A 21,815-nucleotide genomic window follows, 5' to 3' on the forward strand; every position below is an offset into this window, starting at 1 on the left:
TTGAGGCCTGTCTTGAGGCTTCAAATGTAAGAAACAAGAAGAGGTCTCCTTTGTGTGAAAGGGGAAGTATTCCTCACTCCTGTCACATCAGACTCTCATATACACACATGTGAGGCTTTCTCCTGTCAAGCTAAAGCAGTGGTTCTCAACCTTCCTAATCCCTTTAATACAGTTCCTCATGTTGTGGTGACCCCCCCAATCATAAAATTATGCAAGTGTTCTTTCACAGAAATTAAACCAAAATTTAATGGCATGAAGATCCATTGTTCATGACTGTATATAAATTGGTTCCCCCCTCCCAGGGTTTCCCAGTTCAGTTCTGCCTCTTGTCCCACCATGCCGACCTCATTCTTTCCCACTGCTCCAGACAGATGAACGCTCTATCTCGATCTACCCCGCAAGGCTGTTGTGTGGATGGGGTCCAGACCCCCAGGTTGTGAACCACTGAGCTAAACACTGTGATCCAGAAGCTGATGTTCAAGAAAACTTCATTTTGTACACATTAAATTTTCTTTCTGCTTTCCAAACATGAGTTCTGGCTGACAGGGTTAGCTTTTTTGAATTTGATACTTGCTGGCTTATGGTGCGTGTTTCAATTAACTTACAATAATTTTTCCTTTGTTCAGACTATATGAACTATCAAAACCATTTCCAGTTCTTTGACTTAATTGTTTTGGCACCACTGATTTCTCTTTAGCACTACCCTGTGATAAAATCTTTTATCTCATTGCTCAAAGTGACGTGCTGGACTATTCTGAGAACCGTTCCATTTTTGTCTTGATAGCACAAGTATATGTTCACATTTTAAAGAAGTGAATGCAAGATTCCTTTCTCATATTTCATTTGGACAATCGTTTCTTCAATCAGTATTCATTTTTCCCCCAGTCTGGTTATTTGCATTTTATTAATCTATGCTGGGATCTCATGATGTTGAGATAAGGGTAGTGGAAAGCAGAAGGAATTTTTCAGCCTGTGGGCAACTTTGGAGTTTTGACACAGGATAGTGAGTGCAACTAAAAAATGGCTGCTGCAGGAGGTGGAGCCAGGCACAAAATGGCTACTGCAGGAGGCAGGGCCAACCACCGAATGTCAGGAGATAAAGTTAGATGTCGCTCTAACAGAAATATTTCAACATTTCAGGCACATGGTCTACTTAACATAATGTCTTTTTAGTCACAGCAACTGTATTTTTCTAGCCCGTCCTTTCTGGTTGGCTCAGGGTATGTAACAACAGGCACATACAAGTGCATTCACACATCTTACCTTCAGTCATATAGTGAAAATCCACCTAACCTCACCCACTTTCTAAAAACAATTGGTGAGCCCCAGAAAATGTGTCAGCAGGCCACAGTAGGAAGACCTAGACTAAACTATGGTAGACTTAGGCTGAAATCCCCACTTTACCATGAAAATCATGTGATGGTTTGGGGTATCTCTTAATCTAATTCTAACTGACCTTGCAAGGTTGGTGAAATGGGAAAGGTGAAGAATGATGTACACAATCTTGAACTCCATAGATGACAGGAGAGATTAAAAAAATAAATTATATCATAAGCATATACTTAAGTTGAATGCCTCAGTTTGCCTTTGTTTGTGACTGAATAGGTAGCCAGTGATGAATAGAAGAAGAAGAAGAAGAAGAAGAAGAAGAAGAAGAAGAAGAAGAGTTGGTTCATATATGCCGCTTTTCTCTACCTGAAGGAGTCTCAAAGTGGCTTACATTAGCCTTCCCTTTCCTCTCCCCCCAATAGACATCCTGTGGGGTGGGTGAGGCTGAGAGAGCCCTGATATCACTGCCCGGTCAGAACAGCTTTATCAGTGCGGTGGCGAGCCCAAGGTCACCCAGCTGGTTGCATGTGGGGGAGCGCAGAATCGAACCCAGCATGCCAGATTAGAAGTCTGCACTCCTAACCACTACAGCAACACAACTAAATAGAATAACCTAATAGAATAACCTAATATAAATCAGGAATAAACAAGAGCATTTAACCCAGGCTTTTTCAACCAGGATTTCAAGAAACCCTGGGGTTTCTTGATGGCCCTGGAACGGTTAAACTTTTATCAGGTGATATGTCCATATATGGTTATGTCAACCTGCCCCACTCTCACAATGGTCTGAGGGGGGTTGGGAGGGGAGGGATCCCCAGTGGGCATGTATACAACTATGCTTCCCAATCATAAGCTGCACAATCATGCCACTTCTGAGGTTTCTCGAAGCCCGAAAAATGTTTTGGGGCATTCTCAATGGTAAAAAGTTGAGAAAGGCTGATATCAGCTGTCAAGAAGAGGCTGTGGCAGGACATATGCTTTGCATATAGAACATTCCAGATACAACTTCTAGTTAAAGATCTCAGAGCAGACAATAATGAATTAGACGGACCCTGGTCCTGCCCCAGTAGGGCTGCCACATCATCCACGTTAGTGGGAAACCTCTGCCAGCAGCCATCTCCCTCCACTGTTGCTACCTGCATGTCAGGGAAAGACAGGCTGAGATCACTTTGCAGGACCTGGCAGTGAAATCATTGCACTGGGATAGCACTCTGGTATTTGCCCATAGAGTTTGAGGTGAATACTCAAGAGTTGTCCCACCATGACGACATTACTTTCAGGTTACACTGGAAGTGGTATCAGTGTATTTTTGTAGATGTTGTTGTGCCTCCCTATTACATTTTTTGCAGGGTATCAGCCATGAGCTGACAAAACTATGCCCCACCCCTCACATCCATATGATCATTTGATCATTCACTCACGAGGATAAAAATCGCTACACTACTACATAAAATAGAAAGCAAAGGTTTATGCCAAGAGGAAAATATCCTGTCCTCATTTCCTTATCATGACTCCTGATGAAGGAGGATGTTATGTGTGTGGACATGCCATGCAAATGATGGCTTGAACAAGACACTAAATCAACCAATCCTAGGGCCCTGTTAAGGGCCAATCAGACTGCTTCGCTTAGGGCCAATCAGGGCTCACGGTGGGCTGTTTGTAATGTATAGAAGTTGCCTGTTTGTCTGTTTTTCTCTGTTCAGTGTTTGACATTTGATGTTGGAGTTGCTAACTAAAAAGAGCTGTTTTGAAGAATTGGAGTCCGTGTTTCCTGAACCCACAGACATAACATTGGTGACAAAGGTGGGATTGCTTTCCTAGGCAGCCTGCCCTGGGAAGCAATGGTGCAGATGAAGCCACCGGTGGACCTACCTCAGATGTGCCTGGTACCCACTGATAAGGGACCAGCCGGTCAAGTACAGTTCCAGCTTTTGTTTCTCCACAAGGGAGAACCTTGCGGTGCCTCTGCCAGAACTGCTGGAGCAACTCTGTTGAGTGCCACCCAGAGAGACTGGGCTCAGCCATTGCTGAAATCACCGCTTCATTGGCTGGGCACCACCCCAGAGAGCCTCTGCTATCCATGCTGTAGCACCTTAAGCCACAGGCCACTGACTGGCTGACATGCTTACGTCTGAACATCCACCAATCACAGAAGCCATGGAAGCCAACCTGAAATTCAAAACCTTCAATGGCAACAACACTAAGGACTGGGAGTCCTACGTTGCCCACTAGGAATGCTTCTTCGAAGCCAATGACATCACCGATGCAGCCAAGAAACGCAGCACCCTTCTCAGCATGTGTGGCAAAACAATGTTCACCCTTGCACAGGACCTGCTTGCCACAGTCAAACCTTGGGAAGCCAACTACAATACAATTGTTCAGAAATTGCAGAATCATTTTGACTCACAGCCAGCTGAAATCACATGACACGATGCTTTCTACCATCAGAACCAACAGGAAGGGAAGTTGGTCTCTGACTTTGTAGCTGCTCTACACCTAGTTGCGCGACACTGTGACTTTGACAATATAGAGGTTATCAACCAGGACCAGCTGATCTGCAGCCTGCGGGATGAACTCACTCAGCGTCGGCTGTTCTTACAGTGCAAGCTGACATTCCAACATGCTTTTGAAGAGTCTCTCACAGCCAAGGCTGCGGCAGCAACATGACGGCTGTTTGCCAAGCTAGAGCCGCTACCATTTTCCAGCCAAGCTGGCGTTGGTCCACACAAAAGACATCAACAGTGAGACAGGTATGTCTGAGGAGGAAATAGAGGAACTCAGACCATCCATGACCAGCTGCCACACCATGAGCAAGCAAGCCACATGCGCAAGTGCCAATTGTGGTGGTCCCCATCCACAGAAGACTTGCCATTTCCGGGATGCGCAGTGCAGGGTCTGTGGTAAAATTGGCCAGATCGCCCAAGCCTGTCGGTCCAAAACACCCTCCAGTAATGACCAAGGTGACGTCCACCCTCAGAATCAGCAACACACCACCAACTTCAATAAAAAAACAACAACACCATGCCCAGAGCATAAAGCATCGTCCCGTTCCAGCTGCCATCACATCGCAAGACATACAACCAATGCCGCCCACCAATGGACACTGACAGTAGCCATCTGGTCAACCAAGGACATACAAAAGAAGATCCAGGTGACTGTGAAAATAGAGGGTTGTCCATGCAGAATGGTAGTGGACTCCTGGTCTGCCCTTTAAATAATCTTCAGGAAGAACCTCAGCATGCTCCGTATCGCTAAAGTGCCTCGCTTGCAGCCACTGGGTCTCAAATTGATGGACTTCCAAGGGAACTCTGTCATGAGTGTTGGCACATTTCATATCCAACACAAGACATTCAACAAACAATTGCGGCTAGTTGTTGTGGAGGCTTGCCGCACCAGTCTGCTGGTCCTGGAATGGTTTGCCCCACTTGGCATCCCAATTTCTGGGGTTCCTCATTTGCAGCCATCCCCATTGGACACTGTCTGTGTAGAATTTGCTGAAGTATTTGATGGCATGCTGGGATGTTATACTGGACCACCAGTTTCCTTCGATCTGGACCCATCTGTCAAGCCAGTGCAGCTGAAGGCTCGCTGTGTACCATTTGCACTCAAGCCCCTGATCGATGCAGAGCTTGACCACCTGATCACTCAGGGCATCCTAGAACCTGTGTCCCATGCCAAATGGGAAATACACATCATGACCCTCTTTGTGCCAGTTACAAGTGCACCCTCAACAAGGCACTCCAAATGCATGCCTACCCTGTTCCAGTGGTCAGCCATCTACTGGCATTCCTCTCCAGAGGCAAGGTCTTCACCAAACTCGACTTTGCCCAGACATACCAGCAGCTTCTGGTCAATGCCACCGCCACTTACACAAACTAATGTAACACATCGAGGCACTTTCCGTGTCAACCAATTCTAGTTCGGGGTCAGTGTCACCCTGGAATTTTCCAGAACTTAATGGACAACCCGTTATAGAATATACAAGGTGTGAAGGCCCTGAGACTACCTCATTCCTAGGCTTCTGGTCCTTCTCTGAGTCAAGGCTTGACTGACCACAAAGCGCAGAGCCGGAACACAACCAGGAGCTGCTTCTACAGGTAAGTTTTTCTCTTTATTCTCTCCGTGTTACAGTCATGTGTCCTCTAGCTTCACCCACCACCATCGTTCTGCCTTACCGTCCTTTATACCCCCGTGTATCCCCGCCTCCCTCATTTAAACTCCCATGCCCTACTTTTACTTCCGGTTGCGGGTGTTCCCCACTTCCCCCCTGCATTTCCTGTCATCCTGTTCTCTCTCTCTAGGTTCCTCCGCTGTCTTACCCTTAGCCTGGCCCTTCCTTGGGGAGTCCGAGCTGAGCTGACCTTATGGTATTCATTCAGCATTCCTCCCCCAACTGGGCTGACTGAGAATTAACTTCACCCGAACTTTCCTCCAAGTAAGTTTTCCCCTTCTCTGTATTCCCTCTCTTTTCACCATCCTTTCCTTCATCTTCTATCTCTATGCTCTGTCTTTCTCGTCTTCTTAGTCCAGGCAGATCTCGCAAGGCTCCGATAATCCGATCAGCTTTCCACTCTCTTTGTCTTTCTCTCTCTGCTCCCTAGTCCTGCCGCTCATCCGCCCTGCCATGGCCGTGTGTCCAGGAGTCCTTTGCCTTCTGGCTGGCATTTTCCTTTGTTTGTCCATTGCTGCTATGACAACTGTCTTCAGTTCTACTTTCTGCGTCATTCTCAGGTAAGTCTGGATCTTGCCAATTCCCCATTGAACCCCTACCTCCCACTGCCTAGAAAACTGCCAATGTTTCATGCTCAATAGTGGAATAGCAAGCTTCTGCCTTTGTAAGTTTGCAACTCAGAAACCATATTGGTCTTTCCTCTCCATCTTGTTCATGAGCCAAAACAGCTCCTATACCGGAACCAGACGCATCCGTCTGGACAATAAAAGGTTTTTCAAAGTTGGGATTATGTAGAATCGCTCCTTTCGACAGACACTCACGGAGATCTTGGAATGCTGCCTCATGTTCCAGGTTCCACTTCACTACGCTAGGCTGATCTTTGGATAACACATCTGTCAGGGATGATGCTCGGGTGGCAAAATGTGGAACAAATCGTTGATAGTAGCCAACAAAACCGAGAAATTGTCGCAAATGAAACGCATAAGACCAAGCATCTGATGCTTGGTCTTAGGCGTTTCATATTTCTCCAATTTTACCACTTTCTCAGGCACCGGTGTTAACTGTCCATTCCCTAATATAAAACTCCGATACTTAAGGTGTTTGAACTCTAACTTACTTTTTTTTTTTGGATTGACTACTAAACCTGCATTTGATAGTGCTCAAAACACCGCCTTCAGATGCTTCACATGCATGTCCCAATTGGGACTACATATAATTATGTCATCGATATATGCAACAGCAAAAGTAGAACAGTCCCGTAATGCTAAATCCACTAACTGTTGGAACGTGGCTGCTGCTCCATGTAACCCAAAAGGCAGAACTGTAAATTGATACAAGCCTCTGGGAGTGGCAAAAGCTGTTTTTTCCCGATCCTCACTTTTCAAAGGTACTTGCCAGTAACCTTTAGTTAGATCTAATGCTGATATAATATGAGCTGTTTCTAATTGATGGACTAAATATTCAGCCCAAGGCATCGGATAGGCGTCAAATTTTGCCTTTTGATTTATGGCTCGGAAGTCTACACAAAACCTTACCGAGCCGTCTGGCTTCAGCACTAACACTATTGGACTCCTCCATCCACTTTGCGATGGTTCTATTACACCTAGCGACAGCATGTCTTCTACCTCTTTTTGTACCACAGGCAACTTTTTTAATGGTATAGGTCTCCACGGTACTCTCACCACTACCCTGGGTTTGGTTTGTATGGTGTGCTCTAATAAAGTTTTCCCTGGCACTTTCGAAAACAACTGTGGGAACTGACAAACTGTCTCTTTCAATTCCCATTTCTGACTTTCCCTTAAGAATGGATCAATAGGAGGGTCCTCAGTAATGTCACCACCATCAACTTGCCATGGTGGGGTACCATCTGACAGCTGTTCTGTTTCTAATTCTAAGGCACATTCTTCCATGTTACTTACATACCAGGGTTTTATGTGGTTGATATGTATCTTTCTGGCCTTGCCTTTTCTTGGTTCTGTGATCACTTCATAGGTTACCGTCCCAAGGACCTGTACGATTTTATACGGCCCTCGCCATCTATCTCCATCACAAGCACCCAACCCTTGTCGACGTATGAGAACTAAATCACCTTCCATAAACTTCCTCTCTTGGGCTCCTGTCATAATAAGTTTTTTGATATCTTTGAGCCGCTGACAAATTCTCCCTCACCTCAGCTCTCACAGCATCTAAATGTTCTTGTAATTCCTGCATGTAAGCCTGTGGATCTTTCCTCTTTTTTGTATGTCTTGAACCCACTTCTCACCTACCAAATCCAAAACACCTCTGGGCTGACAGCCATACAACAATTCAAACGGAGAATACCCAGTGGATGATTGCTTTGTTTCTCATATGGCAAATAAAATAGGTAAAGGTAAAGGTATCCCCTGTGCAAGCACCAATTCACGTCTGACCCTTGGGGTGACGCCCTCTAGCGTTTTCATGGCAGACTCAATACGGGGTGGTTTGCCAGTGCCTTCCCCAGTCATGACCGTTTACCCCCCAGCAAGCAAGCTGGGTACTCATTTTACCGACCTCGGAAGGATGGAAGGCTGAGTCAACCTTGAGCCGGCTGCTGGGATTGAACTCCCAGCCTCATGGGCAAAGCTTTCAGACGGCTGCCTTACCACTCTGCGCCACAAGAGGCTCTAATAAAATAGGGTCTACATACAAATCCCAGGTTTTGGCTTGCCATATGCCAGAGCCTGTAACTTGTTTTTTAATGTTTGGTTCATCCGCTCAGTAAGACCATCTGTCTGAGGATGATACACAGTAGTAACTTGTTCAATACCTAGGGTTCGACATACAGATCTCATGCAGGAAGATGTAAACGGAGAACCTTGGTCTGTCAATATTTCTTTGGGTAAGCCTACCTGGGCAAATAGTCTCATTAAGGTACAAGCGACTCCTTCACACCTCATAGAACGCATTGGAATGGCCTCTGGGTAACGAGTTGCGTAGTCCATAATGACTAACAAATACCGCGACCCACGAGGTGTTCTGGGTAAAGGACCCACAAAGTCTATGCCAATCCTGTCAAATGGATATTCAGTAATGGGTAAAGGCTGCAAGGGGGCTTTAGGTGGTCCTATTCCTGTCATCCGCTGGCACGCATCGCAGGATCGACACTGATCTAGGACATCTTGAGACACTTTAGGCCAAAAGAACTGCCTTAGCACTCTTCTCAGCATAGCCTTATTCCCCTGATGCCCTGCCCACTTATGGTCACGAGTAGTTTTGAGTACTTCCCTTCTATAGCATCTGGGGACTAACAACTGACGTATGACTTCATTTTTTTTTTGACACCGAAACCACAACCCGCCTTCTTTCACTATTTGTGGCCATCGCATGCTCTGTCGAACATCTCTTACCTCCCCATCTGCTATGGCCACTCAAGCCCGCAAATCAAGGAGGGAATCGTCCTCTTCTTGCGGGTGTAGAAAGTCAGGAGAATTCTGTAGGTTTTCTCGTAACTCCCCTTCCGTATCTGTCACTTCTGCACTTTCTTCCTCCTCTGATACACATTGTACCTGAAGTTGATCTCCTGTTACCCACCTCAAAGCAACGTGAAACTTAGGAGCATCCCTTCCCAATAAGAAGGCATAAGGAAAATGGGGCACCAGGGCCACCTCCAACTACCATGATTCTCCCAGGTACTCCACATTCACCATTACTACTAGGAACCGTTCCACATGCCCATGGCAACAGATGATTGCAACCCATCTCAACACTGTACCCGGTTTGGGTACTTGACTGGTTCTAGCCATAGACATCGAGCTCCCACTGTATTCTAAAGGTCTTTTTTCTTGTCCATTGACCATTAGTGGCAGCAGTTGGGGTTTCTTGGGATGACTATTCACTAGACTATTCATAGCCATATCCCAGCCCATGTCACACTCCATGAGTGGTCATTCTCTTCTAAAATGTCCCCATTGCCCACAGGTGAAGCATGGTCCTTTATTAGCCCCTTCCCGGGGTTTCATTTCCAGCTTACTTCCTCCTGTTCCCCCAGCTGTAGCACTAGGATTAGACCGGTTCCCACTAGCCCCTTTATTCGTCCACAATGTCCGGGGTGAAGGATAAAGAGGAGTGCGGGCTCTCCCAGCCTTGATACTGGAACCGGTACTATTTGAGACTGATGCATTATTCTTCCCCAGAGTGTTACTGGAATTGGTACGCAGTCCCTCCTTCCCTACTTCTTTATGATCGGACACCATGAAGGCTTCCAGCAAACTCGCACCTTAAAGAGGTGAGTTTTTGACACTCTACCCAATGCCTGGTACGACCCGGGAGGATTTGAAACAGTTGTTCTAAGACTGCTTTCTCCATCAGCTGTCTCTCCCCTTCTGTCTTTGGCTCCAAATACCTTTTGGCAGCGTCCCGTAATTTATTCACTATCACCCTAGGCCGTGTCCCCGTGGTAAAAATCACTGCCCTGAACTTCTGACAGTACATCTCTGAGGATATTTTGAACCTATCCAGAATGGCCTTTTTCAAAATATCTTAGTCCGCTGACTCCTCCTTAGCTAGGTCTTTAAGAGCCGCTTGGGCTTCTCCAGTAAGGTACGGGCCAATTATATATGACCATTGATCATGCGGCCACTGAACTGCCTCAGCTGTCCTTTCAAACGCCTCTAAATACACTTCAACATTGTCATCTGGTCCCAATTTCGCCAGAGAGGGCCAGGGAACTCTCCCTAGAGGATTGGCCGACGCACCACCTAGTCCTGTTCCCTCACTTCTGGGTTGCTCTTCCATCGCTCTCCTCATTTCTTGAAGCATCCTTTTCTGAGCCTTTCCTGAGCTGCATTGTGAAGCTCTACCACTTCTTGCCACACACGTGATTGGTGTTCCACCAACCAGCGGCTGAATTGTGCAAAGTCCATGGGGTTGCCATCCGCCATCCTCTCAATCACGGACTCTGCCGATGAGCTTTCAGAATTATCCTCACTGTCCTGAATTACTTCTAATGGCGTAGGGCGTCTGCTGTGCTTTACCGGTGGAGTCCAGCCTGGCGGGGTAGGTAGGCTAGGGCGTGGCCAGGGCGGGGTACGTTTCATGCCCGCATTCTCCACCATTGTGAAGGCCCTGAGACTACCCCGTTCCTGGGCTTCTGGTCCTTCTCTGAGTTAAGGCTTGACTGACCACAAAGCGCAGAGCCGGAACACAAACTAGGAGCTGCTTCTGCAGGTAAGTTTTTCTCTTTATTCTCTCCGTGTTACAGTCATGTGTCCTCTAGCTTCACCCACCACCATTGTTCTGCCTTACCGTCCTTTAAACCCCCGTGTATCCCCGCCTCCCACATTTGAACTCCCACACCCTACTCTTACTTCCGGTTGCGGGTGTTTCCCACTACCCCCCTGCATTCCCTGTAGTCCCGTTCTCTCTCTCTACGTTCCTCCGCTGTCTTACCTTTAGCCTGGCCCTTCCTTGGGGAGTCCGAGCTGAGCTGACCTTACGGTATTCACTCAGCACTCTTTCCCCCGACTGGGCTGACTGAGAAATAACTTCACCCGAACCTTCCTCCAGGTAAGTTTTCCCCCTCTCTGTATTCCCTCTCTTTTCACCGTCCTTTCCTACATCTTCTATCACTATGCTCTGTCTTCCTTGTCTTCTTAGTCCGGGCGGGTCTCGCAAGGCTCCGACGATCCGATTGGCTTTCTGCTCTCTTTGTCTTTCTCTCGCCGCTCCGTCGTCCCGCCGCTTGCCCGCCCTGCCGCGGCCGTGTGTCCAGGAGTCCTTTGCCTTCTGGCCGGCGTCTTCCTTCGTTTGTCAATTGCCGCTATGACGACTGTCTTCAATTGTACTCTCTGCATCATTCTCAGGTAAGTCTGGATCTTGCCAATTCCCCATTGACCCCCTCCTTTCTACTGGGGACCCACCTGGACACAAGGGTTTGTGCCCTTTTTTGATAACATCTTGATTTGAGGTGCCTCGGAGGATGAACTCACCGCTCGACTACGCTTGGTTCTCTCCCAATTTCAATCAGTTGGGCTCTGAGTCAAAAAAGAAAAGTGCCACCTGGGCATGATGTTGGTTGAGTTCCTTGGGTTCCTAGTGGACACTTCTAGGTTCCACCTGACTCCATCAAAGGTCCGAGCCATTCAACAAGATCCAGGGCCAAAATCTAGGGCAGAACTACAGGCATGTTTAGGACTCCTTAATTTCTATTGTGCCTTCCTGCCCAACATAGTGGTCTTGGACTAGGCAGCGCCAGGCTGCATTCAACAATGTTAAGCATCTGGTGTTGTTGCACAGTGTCTTGGCGCATTTCGCTGAGCATCTTCCATTGACTTTAGTTTATGACACATTGCCCTGTGGCATTGGCACCGTTTTGAGTTACTGTTTTCCTGAGGGGTGGGAGGCACCAATTGCCTTTTACTCCAGGTCCCTCTCCACACCAGAGCAGAACTATGCTCAAATTCATAAGGAGGCCTTGGCAATCGTGGCAAGCCATCTGCCGCTGTCAGATAGGGTACCTGTCCTTCGCTGGCACAGCTCATGCTCCTCATTGAGGGCTTGCCAGAACCCCCCTCCACACCTCTGACATTGCCTCCACCTCATCCAGGGACAAGGTGACTGCACACGTACTTAACTGGGTGTTGAGGGGATGGCCCAAGGACAAGCCAACGAGAGACTTTGTTCCTTTTATAGCAAGGCATCATGAACTGTTGACACACAAAGGCTGCCTGCTATGGGGAAATTTGGGTGGTTGTGTCACCCAAACTACAGTCCAGAGTGCTGGCAGTGCTGCATGTTGGCCACCCTGTGATTATATATATGAAGGCTTTTGCAAAAAGCTATGTGTGGTAGCCGGGCATCAATAGGGATATCAAGGCCTGAGTGAAGCGCTGTGTTCCCTGTCAGGCAAATAGGCCCAAGATGCCACAAGCTCCCATCCAACACTGGAAATCGACCAAGACACCCTGGTCCCACCTCCATTTGGACTTTGCTGGCTCCTTCTAGATGGCCCATGAGGTCCCTTCCAACTCTATTATTCTATGATTCCAGGGGAAAACATTCCTTCTAATTGTAGACTCATTCTTGAAATGGCTCGAGGGGGTGTTGGTCTCTCCATGACCTCCAAGAAAGTCATTAGGGCACTGAAGAACCTTTTTGCTACCGGACACTCTGGTCTCGGACAACTGGGCCCAATTTGTGTCTGAGGAATTCTGGGCAATCACCTCCAGCCAGCTGATGTGACATGTCACATCAGCACGGTTCTCCCTCTACTAATGGACAGGCTGAGAGAATGGTACAATCTATGAAGGACACACTCTGGTGGATAATGCATGGGAACTGGCACCAACACCTCACAGAACTTCTTTTCTACCAGCTTATTACCCCCTCATCCACCACAGGAAGAAGCCCGGTGGAACTACTAATGGGCCAGCGCTTGTCCTCAGTCCTAGACTGGCTGAACTTGGATCTCACTACAACACACCCTCCCGGCCGGGAGACCTGGGAGACTCCGTGGTCCTTTGCCAATGGGGCCACCGTCTACATCCAGAACTATGCCCACAGGCCCCACTGGATACCAGCACAGGTCCTTCACAGCACTAGGCTGGTATCATATGAGGTGCAGACTTCCGGAGGCAACACACTGCTCCACCACATAGACCAAATGTGGGAGTGGTTTCCCACCATCACTGATGGCTGTGCAAATGATGCAAATGATGGCTTGAATAAGACACTAAATCAACCAATCCTAGGGCCCTGTTAAGGGCCAATGAGACTGCTTCACTTAGGGCCAGTCAGGGCTCATGGTGGGCTGTTTGAAATGTATAGAATGTATATTTGTCTGTTTTTCTCTGTTCAGTGTTTAGAGTTTGATATTGGAGTTGCTAACTAAAAAGAGCTGTTTTGAGGAATTGGAGTCTGTGTTTCCTGAACCTGCAGACTTAACAGAGGACTTGCCAGGGACAGGCCTAACAACCACCACTGAAGTCTTTCTACTGATAGGACTCAGCCAGCCCCAGTGACAACAGCTACCTCGCAACTAGACCCGGAAAAGTAGCATCAGTCTGATCCAGGCTTGGCAGCTGTGGCCACCACACAACTCACCCAGGCTTTTCCCGGAGAGAGGCTCCCATGGGAGTGTAGATGGTGAAGCTGAATACAAGGAAACAGGGAAAGAGAAAGCTGAGGGGCTGTCAGGGGAGGGGGGGAAGGAAACAGTGAGGGAGGAGGATAATGGGGAAAACTAGATTCACCATCATCACCACCCCACACACATACATACAGGTCTTTGTGGGACCCATTCTTTTGAGATCATTTGAATCAGACTCAATTAATGTCAATATTAATACATGATAGTTTTGTTTTGTTCCTTTTGGTGAATGAAGCTCATCTATGTGTTCTGCAATCTCCTTTAAAATGTGCCCTCAACATAAACAGGTACACTTTTAGTACCGCATGGACCTATAGCTCAAGTGGCAGTCACACTGGCAAAGTAGACATGCATGCATAGCAATCGAAGCCCATTTAAGGAAGATGTCAGGCAAAGACAATGCCTTGTGGGTGATACCTTGTGGATCAGCTGCTGTCATGTTTAACCAGGCCTGGACCAAAAGGAAAAAACTGCACCTGCATTTAGAACCCCATCAGGACCAGCTTAAAATTTCCCCCTTACCATCAAGTAGCAACCATTACTCATTTTGTCTTCAGAGGACACGAGGAGTTTTACACCTTATCTCATCAGGAGGATGTTGAGAGAGATGTGGCTTTTTGATTTTCAGAGGAGTGGGGGATGGGGAGGGGAATCCACACACACCACTATCTTGACGTCACCTCTCTTTTTCCTCTGGTGCACAATATAAATAATCAGTTTGCAAATAAGCAACAAACGATCAGGATCCAGTCCGTAATTGTTAACAGTCAACAGAGCGCAGTCATGTTTCTGAAAGGCTTTTTGGTGCTCAGTTGCTTGGTTCTTTACACCACTTCAGTGCCAGTGAAGACGTGTCAGCGTGGACCAGAAATGAATGCAACTTTGGACAAGGTAAATTGAATCTGTGTATTTTTAATGTTGGGTTGTTGTTGTGAATTGCAGTCAAACTCTTTGCTTGTGTCATATTTGTCAAGAACACAAGGGGACCACTGGTTATTATGGGACCCAGTGGTCCCCAACCTTTCTATAACTGGAGACCGGTCAACGCTTGACAATTTTATTGAGGCCCGGGGGGGGGGGGGTTAAGTCTTTTGCCGAAGAACGTTGGCGCCACCTGAGCCCCTGCTCCACTTGCTTGCCCCTGACTTCCCGCCATCCGCTGGGGGGCACTGTCAGCAGCAGCTGCGCAGTGCCACACCGAGGAGGAGCCCCAGCCATGGTGGCCCAAAGGTGAGCAGGTGGCAGAGTGGCAGGGCAGCCCCCAAGGCAGCAGCTGGGAAAGACAAGGAGGAGCCGCAGCCTGGTACCGATTGATCCACGGACCGGTACCGGTCTCTGGACCAGGGTTTGGGGACCGCTGATGAGACCGACTTCTTTTATCGCAATGTGCAGTCCTTTGAGTTCACTGTACCCACTCCCTCTTCCCATATCATCTCTTGAGAACTCCACAAAAGTCTTAGGGGCCCCATGAGCAAAATTCGATAAGGCACATGGAAGACAATGAAGATGGAAGCTGGCTGGCATCTCTCCTCTGTTCCCCTGGTAGCCTTTCTGTGAATCACAGAAGCTTGGCTGTGCCAGAGGGAAAGGGAGGGCAATGTTATTCAATTTCTGCTCTTGCAGGCCCAGTTTATGGGGTCTGACCTGCTATTTGTTTACCCCCATTTCACAGGCTTTTGTTTTTGCTGAATACTAGGAAATGCTGCCTGTAGAAACTGGTTTCCATGATGGCAATTAGACTGCTATATGAGAGTAAAAATGGTCATTTCCCTTAATTAAAAGTGAGCAGAATTCAGGCCTGTTTCCCTCTCAGCCCCAGTGAGATTCTGTAGCCAGCAGAATCCTTCTGCAAAGCACAGGACTAGCCACGGTGGTGATAGCCATCTCCTTCTTGTTTAACTGTCTGGTGATTACAGACTTACAAGGCTGTGTAATTTGGGGTTACTCGGGGTAACTGCAGTTTGCTGTGTTTGAATCCATCTGATATTTTTGGGTGCTTTCAGAGCACAAACTGATCATGAAGAAATGGGGATGGAGTGAGACCCCCTTTGGCCATAGTACTGTCTAGCCAGCAAGGGCTCCAACCCTCTGAAACACTGCAGGAAAATCAGGGCATACTTGAAGGGAAGTTCATTCCAGCGCAGGGGAATTGCAGTAGAAATCACAGGGCAAGAGGGCAAGACAGAGTTGTCTACGGTTCATAAATGCCTTTGGCAGATAGGAGGCCAGTATTGTACTTTGAGCCGTTGTCTACATTCGACTCACCCATGCACTGGAGCCATTTTCCTTGGACCTGTGATTTGGCTGCAACCCAAGCAGATGCATCCCATGGGAACAGAAGCCATGTTTTGAATGGAAGACAACATTCCAGGACATTTAAAAAATTATTAAGGAGTCATAATTGCATATACATTAAAAGACAGTAAAGGGCATGCAAATTCTGAGCAGAATAGCCCTTCCTTATCTGATCTGTCTCTTTTTATCTCAAAACAGATTAAACACAGAGATTCGTATTTACCGATGGTCAACTTTGCAGACAAAATTGTGAGTTCACAGTTTACGACATTACAACTCTTGTTTTCTGTTGACTGAAAGAAATCTGAAGGACAAATCTCCTCTCTGTTCATTAATTTGTTGATGTTAGATCAGCTGATAACTTGTCTGCTGTAGGTGGGTGCGATAATATTTTAATCTGCTGAAAGTATAACTGAGTGGTGAAAACCCAGCTAAAAAGCCCTTTTATACATAAATAAAACATGGTTAGTTGAAAAAACATTATAGTCCATTAAGTGTAGACAAGCTGTTTACTCACAAGGACCCCCCCCCCCACACACACACACATATCCTCCCTCACATACACATACATGGAATGCAGAACCCCCCAAATTCAAATCCAAGGGAGATTGTGCCCATTTTAGGCTTGACACATGGGTCTCCTGGGGCTTTCCCCTTAAACCAGGTCAAATAAAAGCATCACTTGCTCCGGTTCAGAGAAGAAACGGCCACTAAAGAGGGAGGACAGAGCTAAGGGAGCAGAGCAGAGCAAAGTTCAGCCTTTCCTCCTACTTTGTGGCCCTTCCAAGGGCATTTGTCTTTTTGCATCTGAGCCATGCTCAGGGAGGGGAAAGGGTGGTTGTCAGGGTGCATACGGATCCCTATCCAGTCTCTGCTACACTTGTGCTTTGTGCACAAATGACAGAGGAACAGGGGCAGGAAGAGGGTTCAGCAGCCGGAGGCTTCAGGGGCAGGTACTTCAGCAATGATGTGTAGGCAGCCCCAGCTTAAGGACTGGTGGGGCCCATAACACCAAAGCCAGTTTAAGAATTCACAGGGCCTTAGCAGAGCACAACTGGTGCTGTTACTTGTGCTGCACAACTTACAGCGAGGCACCCTTCCCAGGGATAGTTGGAGCTTTGAAAGCAACTGACAGCTTCGCTTTGCTGAAAACATTCACTAGTATTATCCCGATTAAACCTCCTTTGCCTTCAAAAATAACTGAACAGCACAGCAGGGCCCATCCATGTGCTGCATGTGCTGCTAGCATAAACCACTCATGGATGTGGATGCCATTTCTGCCAGTTTCCATGCTGTGTGCTGCTCCCAGGACCGGGGGGGGGGGGGGGGAGAGTCATGTCCTGGGGAAAACCTGGCAAAAACTCTGCAAAACCCCCTCTATGTGTGAGATGGCAGGATTCCCTTGCAAAGAGTTGCTAGAGAGCATTCCAACCGTGTAATTCAGCATGCATGAAAGTGTGGGGTAATAAAGCAATAGTTCTTTGCGAAATGAATGCAGAGGATATCTCTAGAATAGTTTTTCATGACACAAATAAAACATTAGTTTTATGACAGGCGATGGTTATTTTCTCAACTGCTTTTGCAGAACTCTTATAAGAATATATTTCCAAGGGGCAGCCATGATAGTCTACTGCAACCCAAACAACAAAAAGTCTTCTGTCCCCTTAAAGATAGACACATTTATTGCAGCACTAGATTCAAATCCCGTTCCTAAGAACGGACTCTGGCCAGGCAGCTTGTGGCTTTGGGCAGCAGCTCACAGCCAAATCAAGTGGGCCAGGTGGGGGCTGGGAAGCTCATTAGAAGAGCAGAGCTCCTTAGCATGCAGTCAGCAGGCTGGGAGGCCCTCGTCAGCAGGCCCAGCCTAGCAGGCCAGGAGGCCCTCGTTAGTTAGCCCTCCACCATGACCAGGGCCCTCTCACCTGCTGCTGGCTCCAGGCACTGAGGCGTCTGAGAGCAAAGAGGCTAGAGTCCAGGGACGGAGGCCGGGAGCTGCAGGAGCAGGGCCAATCAGGACAAAGCTGGCTGTTCCCTGATTGCCCCTATTCCAACTTGGACAGCTGGACACGTCCCACCCCCTACGCTGTTTCAGAAATATATAGAGGAACAACAATGGATAAGGATAAGCTTTGCCCTTTCTCCTTACTTTCTTGAAAAATAACCAAGGACAAAAGCAGGAGGACAAAATTGGTCTGAATCTCGTGGTCAACAGGTCATGTTGTATTCAAATTCTAACCTTTTTTATACAGAATGAGACATACCAAGACACATTCTGCCAAGTCAGCAAAGCTCTGAATATGTCTGATTGCAATGACTCTAACATGACAACGCTCCAGAACCTTTCACGTCAGATGCAAGGGAATGTGAGTATCCTGGAGAAACACATATTTCCTGCCTATGAAAACAGAACAGAGAGTTACTGTGCGCAGAAATGGTTAGTGGTGCCAACTAGATGGGCCAAAATTAATCCCTTTCTAGTAGCAGCCAGCCCAATTAAGACATGATTGTATGCTGCAGTTCCCCAGGATGTTAGTTCAACGTCCATGCGGATTTGGCGTCTCCATGACTTGGGGGTGCCAATCTCGCTCTAGCATCAGCCAGCCCAGTTAAGGAAATGATCCAGTTAAAATTCATGATCACCCCACAGCACTCCCAAACAACCCCTACTCAAGATTAACTATGAGGACCATGATGGAATATTTCCCTTGGGGTCTTGAGAGCTGTTGAAAGTTTCCAACTTCCAGGTACTGGCTGGAGATCTTCTGCTTTTACAACTGGTATTAGAAAAGAGATTAGTTTATCTGGAGGAACTGGACACCTTGGAAGGTGGTCTCTATAGCATTATAGCCCATAAAAGTCCCTCACCTCCCCCAAACCCTGCTCTCCACAGGCTCCACCCCCAAAATCTCTTGGCATTTCTGAATTTGGTGTTGGCAACTCTACAGGGGGGAATGATAAATTGTCATAATCAAGCCTCATAATCAACAATTGAGAGATTAGGGTCAAAGGTAGATTATTTTCTGCATCCAGGCAACCTGTAAACTGGTTTTATTATTGAGGTCATTTGGTTATGGACATATTGTTATGCATAACCTTTCCTGAACTGCTTCCAACTTTCATCCTTAATTTCAAGCATATGAATTCTCTTACTGGTCACACTGGGACCATGATTTCAAATAGTTTTTCTTATTTCTTTACAGGTTACCTCCTGCACATTGCAGGACGTTAGCAATTTAATTCATTTGGATAAATTCTTGAAAAATCTACAACAGTATCTACAGTCATTAAATTATTACTGTTATACCAGAATAGAGACTGGAAAATGAATTTGACGAAGGAGAAGATGGTGCTTGACTTGAAAAAAATGCACTCCACCTTTATTATGCATTGTTATGCTGTTTAAATAATATATATGTAATTTAATATCTGCAGGTTATATTGAAGATATTTTATACTAGTTTGTTAAGCACAGACAAAAATTAGTTCTAATCAAAATAGCAACCCAACACAATGAGTGTGGCTTACTCCCCTATGGTAATGAATTAACACAGAAACATGAACAGTGGACATAAACACTGAATGCGAAATTTCCACAAAGCAATTAGCCTTTCCAGTCCCGACTGGGGTAAAGTCCTTTCCTAGGCAGTATTGGCAAAAGCCTTCAGCCAAGATTAGTTCAGAAGTTATACCATTTGCCAACATTCCCTTCCACCTAGACTTTCCATGGGGCGCATTGGAAGCTCATAGGCTAAGGGCAATTTCACATAGGATATTATTTAAGTGACTGGGAACCTCAGTCCTCAGATAAAAACATGCTTAGAAGAGAACAGAGAAATTATATTTTCTACGATAAGTTTGCACTCTGTTGTTTTCTCTCTAATCAAATGAATTATAGAATCCATGCAGACAACCTTTTCACCTGGTGGTCACTTACCACAGTGTGAGTGTAAGGCCCTGTTAAATCAGCTGTCTGCCCAGCCTGCCCAGGGGTAAGATAAATTGATGTTGCCATATAACAAGGACAAATAAGTGGTAAAATGGCTTTCTTGACCCATCTCTGAAAAATGCCTGATGCCTATTTGTATTTGTGGTACTCATTAACATTTCCATGATGTTTTGTTGCTTGAATTTATTTATTTTTCTTCTATTTAAATAAATGATATTTAATATCGTGTAAAATTTTGTGGGCAAGATCAGAAAGCAAATCTGTTTTTAAAAGTTGCAATGCAATCAAATTAAGCACATGTTAATGTTTTATCTTGAGGAAGATTTTCTCAAACTAGGACCCATAAGATTTATGGCTGTTATTTAATATTTAAGTGCTTATGATATTGGCATCGATTCTCCTGCTACCTCATTGCCATACTGTTGCAATTTTTTCTGTAAATGGATCTGATTTAATACTGAGCTGTAATTTAATACACATATTTGTATAACCACTGATGGAGTAATATATTTAAAGTGACATGGATGTCTTTTTGTTGTTGATGTTGTTTTGCTATGTCCATGATGATGCAAGCTTAAAGATGTTATAGTTATGAAACAAAAAATAAAATGAGAAAGACATTATGGGAGTTTGTTTTAGCATATGCTTCAATGCACTGCATTCAACACGCTTTTCTATGAACCTGGGGAGATTCATCAGGAGAGCTTTAAACTAAAGCCACTAGGGGAAGGAGACGATCAACATAGGGAGTGTATGGAAGGAAAACGATCAGAGGCAGCCCAACCGGCAAGGCCAGCTCATAGGGAACCAAAAGTAAAAGGATTCAGATGTCTTTATACTAACGCCCGAAGCATGGGCAATAAAAAGGAAGAGCTGGAACTTCTCATGCTTATGGAAAGGTATGATCTAGTAGGCATCACAGAAACTTGGTGGAATGATTCTCATGACTGGAATGTAATGGTGGATGGATATGAACTGTTCAGAAAAAACAGAATAGATCGAAGAGATGGAGGAGTGGCACTGTATGTGAGGAAAGGGCTTACCTGTCAGGAAATTCTAGTGGAGGAGAGCATATCTACAGTGGAAAGCATCTGGGTGAAAATAAGCGAGGGGAAAACAAACAGTGTGGTGGTTGGTGTCTGCTACCGACCGCCTGACCAACGAGAGGATGTGGATGCTGCACTTTGTGAGCAGCTTGAGAAAATATCCAAGCGGCAGAACCTTGTCATCATAGGTGACTTCAATTTCCCAGATGTGTGCTGGGAAACAAACTCTGCGAAGCGTCCTCAGTCATGCAACTTTCTGACCTGCCTGGCTGACCATTTCATTTATCAAATGGTAGATGAACCCACAAGAGGTTCAGCCATACTGGACTTAATACTGACCAACAGGCAAGAGTTGGTGGATGAGGTGAAGGAGGTGGGGACCCTAGGGGGAAGTGACCATGTCCTCATAGAATTCCTTTTGAGATGGGGAGCCAAGGAAGCTTGTAGTCAGACGCGGATGTTGGATTTTCATAGGGCAAACTTTAATAAACTCAGAGACATGATGAGTGTCATACCATGGATGAGAATGCTGGAAGGGAAGGGAGCATGTGAAGGGTGGGCGCTACTCAAACAGGAGCTATTGCATGCTCAATCAATGACTATCCCAGAAAGACGAAAACACTGCAGGAGCTCTAAGAAGCCTATTTGGATGAACAGAGAACTTCAAGAGGAACTAAGAAAGAAAAGGGAAATGTTCAGGAAATGGAGGGAAGGACAGAGCTCTAAAGAAGAGTACCTAGAGGTTACTAGGCACTGTAGATCAATCATCAGAAAGGCCAAAGCTGAGAGTGAGCTAAGATTGGCCAAGGAAGCCCATTGTAACAAGAAAAGATTTTTCAGTTATGTGAGGAGCAAACGTAAAGTAAAGGAGGCAATAGGCCCACTGTTGGGTGCGGATGGACAAACTCTAACGAAAGATGC

General features: G+C 46.3%; 1 protein-coding gene across 2 annotated transcripts; it reads left to right on the plus strand.

Annotated features, from left to right (window-relative positions):
- Positions 1 to 2,438: 2,438 nt before the first annotated feature.
- On the plus strand, positions 2,439 to 20,455 carry LOC143832447 (uncharacterized). Of its 2 annotated transcripts, XM_077326908.1 has the most exons (6): positions 2,439 to 5,426; positions 5,931 to 6,060; positions 11,117 to 14,498; positions 16,101 to 16,151; positions 18,152 to 18,265; positions 19,103 to 20,455. In XM_077326908.1, the coding sequence occupies exons 3-6, from the start codon at positions 14,247 to 14,249 to the stop codon at positions 19,226 to 19,228; spliced, it is 543 nt and encodes a 180-aa protein (XP_077183023.1). In that variant the 5' UTR covers positions 2,439 to 5,426; positions 5,931 to 6,060; positions 11,117 to 14,246; the 3' UTR covers positions 19,229 to 20,455. The 2 variants fall into 2 exon arrangements, with proteins under 2 accessions (XP_077183023.1, XP_077183024.1); XM_077326909.1 differs by lacking the exons at positions 2,439 to 5,426; positions 5,931 to 6,060 and having other exon boundaries at positions 10,536 to 14,498.
- The last annotated feature ends 1,360 nt before the right edge of the window (positions 20,456 to 21,815 follow it).

The sequence above is a fragment of the Paroedura picta genome, chromosome 3 (assembly GCF_049243985.1).
Source record: "Paroedura picta isolate Pp20150507F chromosome 3, Ppicta_v3.0, whole genome shotgun sequence".
Lineage (NCBI taxonomy): Eukaryota > Metazoa > Chordata > Lepidosauria > Squamata > Gekkonidae > Paroedura > Paroedura picta.

Excerpts from the sequence above, each read along its gene's own strand:
- LOC143832447 (XM_077326908.1), top strand. The coding sequence starts at position 14,247 with ATGGGGAGGGGAATCCACACACACCACTATCTTGACGTCACCTCTCTT. Across the intron at positions 16,152-18,151 it reads TCAACTTTGCAGACAAAATT|AATGAGACATACCAAGACAC; the intron begins GTGAGTTCACAG and ends TTTTTTATACAG. Across the intron at positions 18,266-19,102 it reads CACGTCAGATGCAAGGGAAT|GTTACCTCCTGCACATTGCA; the intron begins GTGAGTATCCTG and ends ATTTCTTTACAG.